At 40.0% G+C, this 9923-nt stretch overlaps 1 protein-coding gene across 1 annotated transcript; it reads left to right on the top strand.

Moving 5' to 3' along the window:
• Nucleotides 1-3668: 3668 nt before the first annotated feature.
• On the top strand, nucleotides 3669-7960 carry sec22bb (SEC22 homolog B, vesicle trafficking protein b). Its single transcript, XM_029430396.1, is given in 7 exon segments — nucleotides 3669-4041; nucleotides 5216-5227; nucleotides 5690-5799; nucleotides 5935-6095; nucleotides 6356-6384; nucleotides 6386-6503; nucleotides 6626-7960. Coding segments are annotated over 7 exon segments (660 nt in total). The 5' UTR covers nucleotides 3669-3966; the 3' UTR covers nucleotides 6781-7960.
• Nucleotides 7961-9923: the final 1963 nt, after the last annotated feature.

The following is a 9923-nucleotide window of genomic DNA, read 5'->3' as shown; positions in this document are numbered from 1 at the left end:
TGTTGGCTCACACTGATTCATGTCTTACGTTCTGTTCCTGAAAGATTTCACAATCACAAGGCCAGATGTGTGTGTGTGTGTGTGTGTGTGTGTGTGTGTGTGTGTGTGTGTGTGTGTGTGTGTGTCTCGTGGTTGTGTCGTCTAAACAGTTGGAAAATGCTGCGTCGTCTCTGACTCTTTTTCTTGCTGTCTAGCTCTTTATTCACACTACTCAACACTTACTTTTCATTTTTGACCTGAGGTTATTAAAACGTCATGTATTTGTTTTATTATTTGTATTCGCTGATCATTCAAATACATATACAGATCTGTTTGTTCTGATTACATTTGGTCGGTAAAGAGTTTTGGGGACTGAGAGAAAAAGCGAGAGCTGGTTGTTTGCACATTCAAATACTGGATCCAGGAAGCCTTTAACAATGTAGGTTCACAGATGGAGGACGGATAGCGGATGATTTATTTGTTTCTATACAAAAGAATATTAAAAAATTATTACAGATCAACACAATATCAACAAAAAATCTAATTAGGTTGTCATTTAACTTGCAGCGTTGATCACAAGGAAGTCATTCCTGCGTGTGGCCATCCAACTGTTTAACTCCTCCCTCAGCAGCCATAACACATAGTTATTATACTAAACAGTGCAATACTCAAATCACTTGACACTATTACTGTATTACACTGCATTTCAAGCAGTAATCTTATTTTCAGGATTAATATCATTATTATATATTATAATAAACATACTTTTATATATTTATTATTATATATTGTTCTATAATATGCACATTTTCACTTGAAAGTGAAGTCAAAGTTTATATAAATGTGTTTATTTTATTCTAAAAATGGAGCAATTGTTACAAAATATAATCTCCCCCCCTGCTGTGTGTGTGTGTGTGTGTGTGTGTGTGTGTGTGTGTGTGTGTGTGTGTGTGTGTGTGTGTGTGTGTGTGTGTGTGTGTGTGTGTGTGTGTGTGTGTGTGTTGGGGACTACAGTGAGCCCATGAGCTCATTGTCATTTTGTCATGTGCTATTAAAAGCAGCATTATTACACACTATCACAGGAAGCTCTGCACAGACAGGTAAAGCATTATTAAGGCTTAAGTCTTGAATGAGCACAGTAACACTTCCGCAACACAAAGACACTTTGGTAGTGCTATTAGTAGTACGTGGATCTCCTGCATGTAAGTATTTTAGATGTTTTCATTGAGAGCCACCTGTCCGTCCTCAGTTTACTTTCAGTTGTTTTATTGTGACTGAACGTGACTCCCTGCTGTGCTCGTATGAACCTACAGGTGTCAGCAGCACTAGTGCCATGTTCACAGATGGAGCCTGGGCAAAGATGAGACATGATATGCTATACGATGACACTTTGATGATCCCCATGAGAACAATGGTCTGTTGACCTAGGAACAACTAATGTAATAATAGAACATTAAAAAAAAAAAAAGATGTGAAACGGATGTGTAACTGATAACTTGGTTTATGTTGAAAGAAATATTTTCAAAAGTATGAAACTTTATAGGGGACATATTATGAACACGTTCAGGTTATACTTGTATTTTAGGTTTCTGCCAGTACTTGTATTCACTCTCTGTCTGAAACGCATCGTTTTAGCGCCTGTCTCTTTAAGACCCCTCCCGAAAAAGCCCAGTCTGCTCTGCTGGGATTGCAAGAATAATATGACGCATCTTTGCGAAGACAAACGACAAAATATCAAGGAAACCAAAGCGGAATGTTCTAATGAGCCTGCACAGGAAGGGAAGACTGACTTAATGGCAAACCACAAAAAACTGACGAGGTTGGCTTATTTCCTAGTTTCTCCAGATACCCACATGTATGCACAAGCACTGAAAATGTGACATTTGCATAACATGTCCCCTTTAAACTATGGATTACAGTGTTCAGAAGATGCACAGAGTAGCAGCCCAGTAGGAAAAGGGGAAGGTGTTGCACAGCTGCATCATCTCACCATTGAGGGTGTTTATTGGAACTGAAAGTGCTAAACCACCTTACAAAGAAGAGTGTGTTGTTGAACAAGACTGACTCACTCTTAGTTAACCATATCTACCCCCACAGTCACGGGTAGAGCAGTAGGATCGGGCTTCCCCTGTCAGACTTGTTGACTTGTTTTACTCCATTTTATTTTATTTAACGATTGTGTACTCGCCACTTTACTTTCTTGATCTTTTGCTGTAACAAGGTAAATTTCCCCGTTGTGGGGCTAATAAAGGATTTCTGATTCTGGTTATAAAGCACTTTTAATATATTTGTTAGACATGAAGCCTATTTGTTCCACTCTATGCCTCAGTTTCACTTGTTCAGACGCCTCCTCAGCTCCCTTTAGACACACTTCCTCTTTGTCTTCTATCCTGAAAGACCAGTTCTTCTTATAGAGAAATTATTTAAGATTTACAAATAAAAAAGCAGTTTTTCTATTGAATGGATACACTTCTGGTTTGTACCTCTCAGCTCATGCCATACCGCCTCCATAAAATGTCAGACAGGCAGCAGACATGCTGTGTGGCAGACGCCAGGGGTCACTTGGCGGGGGTCTGTTGTGTCAGGGCTGCAGCCTGTGACAGCGACCTCCTGTGGACACGTCACCTGACTCACTCACAAGTGACAAGACTGAGAGGTTGTGAAAGGTTACTCTCGTTGATGCTGTCTCACAGCTTGGTTGTGAGTACAGACTGCGTAAGCTAGTTGTGTAAAAAAGCCTTCGTACCTGGAGTTCAAATTGTGTTCTGTGTGGAGCTCCTTGCTTCATCTGACATTTCAAAATCAGTTGTTTTAAATAAAGTTGTATCAGTGTATCATTGGAAAATTAAATAGTACATGAGTGAAAGGACTTGAACTTGCCTTTTCAAGAAATGACAAAAATATGCACTTTGAATAAAATAGGTTCAATAGCATAAAGAAAGAGGGAAGTCACTTTATTTGTATTTAGAGAATGACTGTGTCCCTGAGGCTTCCCCTAAAAGTGGCCAATGCTGCCCTCAGCTGTATATATTTAGCATTTACAACTACTAGATAAACTGACTCATTTTGATCTTTGTTAGCTCCATGGCATAATGGGCAATAAAGGTTTAATACTGCAAGAGGGATATATTTATGTGCAATAGGCAGAATGGAAATTCAGAATGGCATTCAAGAACTAATTATGTTATTATCTTCACACCAGTAAAAAGACTTCATATCAAGGCTTCTTTATTGCAATGTTAATGAGAATGAGAATCCAATTAGCTTGGCTTTTAACTTTTTCATACTCACACTTATTTGCAGAAATAATGACCCCACAAATCATACTCACACATTAGACAACATACAGCACTGCTTTGTAACAAATTATTTGTGAACAAATGATCAAATTGGTCAACCCAGATTAACTGTATTTTTCAAGATTCTTATTTTAAATTAACTATTAAATCTTCGATCAGCTGTAAGATGCATCGTCGCAAAGCTGAAAACAGGGCTGTTTTTTAATTGACTACAATGACTAGGCTTCTTTTACAATACAATAAAGACAATATCGTCATAACAGTGTAAACACATTAATGAAAGCAAAAAAGCAAGAGGTATCAGTGGCATCAAATTAAAAGGTAGGTTCAATTCGTGTTACATACACTTAAGTACTGTAAACATTTTTCGGATAACACTATATATACAGTGTGATATTAGTACGTTTACTTCAGTTAATGATCTGTTTTACACCACTGACTATAAACACACACAGACATTAAGTCTTATTGTATAAAATGTTACGGAACTGTATGTGTTGTCACTTGCTTCCGCATAACGAGAGGACGGACGGATTTAGCTGTGACACACAAAGCTCTTGCGTTTCCGGCCAGCTCAGCGCGTCAGCCCTGTAGTGTTGTCAGTCTACAGCCTGTCAGACACTGGTACCAGTTACCTGTAATAACATTTCTAGTGGGCAGCGGAGAAACATCGGGACTTCGCGGAGACATGGTGCTGCTGACGATGATCGCTCGGCTGGCTGACGGACTTCCGTTAGCCGCCTCAATGCAGGAGGACGAGCAGGTTAACACATCATTTGTTTGCTAGCTTGTGTGTTATCACTGAAGGCTTCTGCTCTAAACGCCTCTTGTTGTTGTAGCAAGGATAGTGACACGTTAGCTAACATGAGCCAGCTCCTCTAGGCCTGTATATTTCTACAAAGCCTGCTTTTTATTTACCTAAAGCAACTGGCCGAACAGGCTTCCTGTGTTTCAACCCTGACCTTATTTCATTTATAATCATGTATTGCACAACCTCACCTGTGAGATAGGGCTGGACGACATGGAGAAAATCAAATATCACGATATCTTTGACCAAATACCTCGATATTGTAGGATTGGTTAATTCAATCTCAAGACAGAATGGAGATATGTGAAATGGGACACCCTGATAAGCTATATGAAGGTTGAGAACACTAAACAGAAAGTATTTAACATATATCTTACTAACACGTCTTGAATTGGAGAAAATTGATGTATTATACAGTAACATTTACAACATTCAAAACACTTAACAAGTAGCAATAACAAAATAAAATAGTTACAACCATAGGCTAGACTCAATCAAAAGAAAACTATTAATTAATAAATAAAGGAACAATAATGCATAGCATTACTAAAAACATAGATTTGTTTTAATATAAAATAATAAGGGAAATTATGACACGATCGTATATTTATGGTTAATTTATTAGCCAGAAACCAACTTCCTTTGGTACAAAGGGGACCATGAAGAGGATCTGATCGCAGCATTTTAGTGAATAATTTGACTTATAAATATTTAAGTTAATGCATTCAAGAATATATGTAAACCTGTGAAAAAGATAAGTTTGACATAAAAAATGTAAACCTGTGTACTATTACACAATGTGTCCACCAGAGAGCAGTAGAATCAAACGTGATTTTAAAATGTATACCGACTGATATGCTGTATATTGATTTCTTTTAAACTCTGATATATATACGAGTGGCCGAGTGGTTCGGTCTCAACGTCCCTGCTTCGACTGCATGTCAACTGTCTAATAAAGAACAAAAAACACTCCACATGATTAATGTTAGCCTCAAAAACTGCAGCAAACATAAACTTCGCATGTGAAAAATGTTAACATTGTAACATGTTACGTTGTTTTAATATGTTTGAGCATGACTTGCCAGCAGTCTAACATCTCTCCCTCACTCTCTTGTTTGCTTTCATAAAGGGAAGTGAAAAGGTTTGTTGTGTCTCTGCTCTGCTTCAACATCATACGTGTAAATGTGATGCTACAGTGCTGCTGTAAAAGTCTCTCCTTTGCCAGAATCAACAACATCCAGGAAATTAATACCATAAACGATTCACCACAAACCGCTGGAGTGGCTATTAGTTTTTAAAAATAAGAAAAGCATTCCCTCCAGTCTCAGTTGTAGCATCGCATCTGTCTTTGTGCTGAATATTACTACAGGGCAAGAAAATAAGAATGGTGTAAATGATGTTATTTTTGTCTGTCTTGTCAAACATTTAAGCAAGTAGCAACACTCATATGTTTGTCATGTATGTCTCCTCTGTTTGCTTGTGAGCTCGATATGAAAATGTGGCATTAAAAAGTCCATTTCTTGCCCTGATGAAACCACATGTTCTGTGTGGGATCTGAGTGAGTCGTGTGGTGACTGGCCTGTTTTTTTTCCCGTCCGCTCAGTTGGGTCGGGACCTTCAGCAGTATCAGAGTCAAGCTAAGCAGCTCTTCAGGAAACTCAATGATCAGAGTCCCACACGCTGCACTTTAGAGGCCGGCTCCATGGCATTTCAGTGAGTATGAAGAAGAAAGAAAAGCACATTTATAAACATGAGTTGTTTAACATTTTATGCACAGTGGCAAAAGATGGAGCACTCAAACAAATCCACAATACAATAACTTCTGGTTGTTTTCTGTTCTCCTCACAGCTATTTTATAGAGAAAGGAGTGGTTTACCTTGTGCTGTGTGAAGCCAGCTTCGCTAAGAAGTTGGCCTTTGCTTACCTCGAAGACCTGCAGGCAGAGTTTCATGAGCAGCATGGAAAGAAGGTCACCACAGTTTCCCGGCCCTACTCCTTCATCGAATTTGGTAAGAAGAATGAAGCCAGGAGCAACTGAACGACTGCTCTCTGGGCCGTGCAGTTGTGTAATATGTATAGTTGTGATGACACGTTACATAAAGTCCACAGATCTGACTCTTCACTTATTACATATACCAGAAACTTTGTCAAACACGCAGATATAACAGTATACTGTGGAGCACAGAGCGGAGAGTCATCTGCATAATTACTCCTGCAGTTTAACATTATTTAGACGGCTAGTTTGTAATTGTGCTGCTCCCGTCACCAGACACCTACATCCAGAAAACCAAGAAGTCAGTACATTGACAGCCGAGCGAGAAGGAATCTGGGCAGCATCAACACAGAGCTCCAGGACGTGCAGAGGATCATGGTGGCGAACATAGAGGAGGTGCTGCAGAGAGGAGAGGCTCTCTCCGGTAAGTCAGTGTTACATCAGCGCTCTTCGCGAGGAACGATGCTCCTCGTATTCTCACTGTGACCCTGTGTCTTTTCTCTCCTCCTCTTTTTTTTTCTTTCCTCCTGTTTCTCCCTCCTGCAGCACTGGACTCCAAGGCCAGCAACTTGTCCAGCCTGTCAAAGAAGTACAGGAGCGACGCCAAGTATCTGAATACCCGCTCCACCTATGCCAAGCTGGCAGCCGGAGGTGTCTTTTTCATCATGCTCATTGTCTATGTGCGCTTCTGGTGGCTCTGAGAGAGAGAGAAGAGGAGAAGAGGAGAAGAGGAGAAGAGGAGAAGAGGAAGGAGGTATTGAAGTGGAACATGAGCTGCAGACACCCAGAAAAGCTGTCACCTTTGACTACAAACAGGATCCCTGCTCTAAATAAGACTTTGCAGACAAACCGCCGCCCATTTAGTTCTCGCCTGTCCATGGATGTGTGATCTGAATATAAATGATGTCATAATACATAATTTTATTATTAACAATTATACAGTAGTGCGCTAGTAGTGTTCCTTGAGATAGGTTAAGATGAAATGAGTGAATGTGTGTGTGTGTGGCGTGTGGCGGGAAAATGAAGAGAAAAATAAATGTTCCTGTTTTATGAGTTTTCCAAAGCTGTACTGTAACGGGACGGAGTTAATGCAGACAAGAGCAAACAAAACATAACCATATTTATCCTGAGCATGTCATAGGAGTATCTGCGTTCATAACATTATAATCATATAATATTTACCACCGTTTTTATTTCAGTAGAAAACCTTTCAACCTTTATTTTTTTTTTTTCTGCAAATATGGGACGTCATGACCCTTTAGGGGACTGTTCAAAATGATTCGGGGGGTCAGAAAAGGCGAAGGGTAAAGTGCTTTTTTATTTGCTCAAAGGAGGGTAGTCTGACCTTTTTTTTTGGAAGAGCATTCAAATGGTCCCAAAACATTCAGTGTGCACAGTGAGGTGCATAAAGGTGCCATTTTTTATAAGCAGTGACAACCTTCCTGTCAAAGTTTTATTTTATATTTTCCTCTGGCTTACAGGATCCATCCTTAATTATAAGAAACACAGAATATGGATATTTATGTTAACGTGTAATACTGATTAAATGATCTCTTCCAGCAGTAGTAGGACGCGGGACCCCCCCCCCCCCCCTCTTATAATCTTCGTACAGACCCTAACCTGACCACAACACAGTGTATTCGTACTCCCTTCTTGCTCTCTTGCACCGTGACTGTGTGGACCAGTACATTTCTGTAAACGGGCATATTAAAAATAAACAAAAAACATGTCTGGATGGGTCCATTTTTTTTTTTTGTATAAAGTTTCCACATGTCAATTTAAAAATGGATTCAGGCTGAGAGGCACAGGTGCTCACGGCTGTAAAGGACACCTTCTCTTTTTCTGTTCTGTCTATCTATGAATAAAATGATTTGCACAAAACCTCCTTTCTGTCAGGACCTTGAAGTGGTGATTATCAGATGTTCTCCTTAATGACACTTGCACTTAAATGTTGAGGGGGAATTCTCACTGTTGGTTAACACATCTATGTAGAACACACACACACACACACAGGTTAAACCCTAACCCCAACTATGTAACTCTGTGACTCAGAGGGCACTTCCTGGTAGACACAGGCAGAAACACTTTGATGTTACCCTCGTGCTATTTCAGGGTGTCTGCCACCAGAACACACAGTCTGCTGATTCCTCTCTTGACCAGCAGGTGGCGTGCTTTCCTCACTGTAGCGCTGATGCGGTTAATTAAAAGTCAGGCTGCAAATCTCTCTGACTTGCAACTTCTGCTGCTGACAGTGGCGTTCTGCTAGCTGAGCTCAAAATCATAGGTTACATTAAAAAGGATAGAAAAATACAGGCTGCAGCTTCTGGGCAGAGAAAGAAAAGCAGACTTTTTGCAGATGCACGTCACATAACAGTAAATGCTCGACTACTTGCATTGTAAGCCCACAGAGCAGCAGGCTAACTTCAACTTGAGGTAGAACAGGAAATGTCAGAGCAGAAATGAGAAGCAGTAGAGGGTAGCGTGCCAAGAAACAAACCACAGGGCAGAAGCTAACCTTTTCACCTCTCAACGGAAGTGAGTGTGAGATTGGCCTCAAGTGTGATCGACGTTATCTTGTCCCACAAAGTCCCACAAAATTACTTCAAAGATACCTTCATGTACATTTTCCTTGTATTCTATATATATATATATATATATATATATATATATATATATATATATATATATACCATTTGCCCATACGGTCTCTCTAAGTTTAAACCTGTCTGCCTTTAAACTTGACTTTCCAGACAACCGAAAAGTAAGAACACGTGTATTTCCTGTTGCATATGTAAACTTTAAATAATATTATTATTTCAATGGATGGATTTGTTGTTATTGGTAATGTCCCACGTCTGAACTTGAGTGTCTTTTCTTCCTCTGCCACACATTCTCTAGTCGTTAAAAGGGTTTTAGCGATCCTTCAAATACGTGGTTTGCATTTTTGTGAAGTCAGAAACAACAAAGCAAAAGAAAATTGAGCACCATATAGTTTTAACGAGTAAAACCTATGTGTGTGTGTGTGTGTGTGTGTGTGTGTGTGTGTGTGTGTGTGTGTGTGTGTGAATGTCACAGTGATTAAAGAGAGGACAACATACCTCTCTCTCACTCCTCTGCAGGTTACCATAGCAGCAGCGAGTGTGTGACAGTCATGTGAAAATGAAGCTGATTGGATTAAAATACTTTGTGTGATCAAGGGTCGGGAATATGGCGCATGTACTAAAGACACATAGTCTGATTTAAACACACACACACACACACACAAACTCACAAACCAAGAAAAAAAGTAAAAAGGTTGCAGTTCTTTGTAAATATTTATCAGTTTTAAAGAGCGTGTGTGTGTGTGTGTGTGTGTGTGTGTGTGTGTGTGTGTGTGTGTGTGGGCTACTCTTGCCAACTCATTTTACCCTGTCTTGATTAGATTTCCTGTCAAAGACACAGATACAACCACAAGACCGTCCACCCACTCTCGACTTCTCCTGAGTCTTGCGTAATCTTAAAGAAACAGGATGTTAAAATAACGTGACCTTGACCGTGACCTTCAGCTACTTTGTGTCAAAGTCAGTGGAACAGTCGAGCTTGCAAATTCATACGCAGCGAGAGAGTCTCAGTCAAGTTTCGGACAAAGTAACTTCATCACGTGAGCTTCTAACTTTCTCTGAAACCAACGAGCAGACACTTTGCTCACTTGCACATTCATTGATTGTTCCCCTGATGTTGCCCACGAGTCCACTGAACAAGTGATCTCATTAACAGGAGGCCACAGTGTTGACACGTTAGTAAAGGGTCTGTCCCGCTGCACTCTGACAGCTCCATATACTCCCCCGAGGGTGAACAGACCGGA

This window comes from Cottoperca gobio, chromosome 4, assembly GCF_900634415.1.
Source record: "Cottoperca gobio chromosome 4, fCotGob3.1, whole genome shotgun sequence".
Lineage (NCBI taxonomy): Eukaryota > Metazoa > Chordata > Actinopteri > Perciformes > Bovichtidae > Cottoperca > Cottoperca gobio.
Note: the sequence above shows the minus strand (reverse complement) of the source record. Positions and strands in the feature narration are given on the sequence as shown.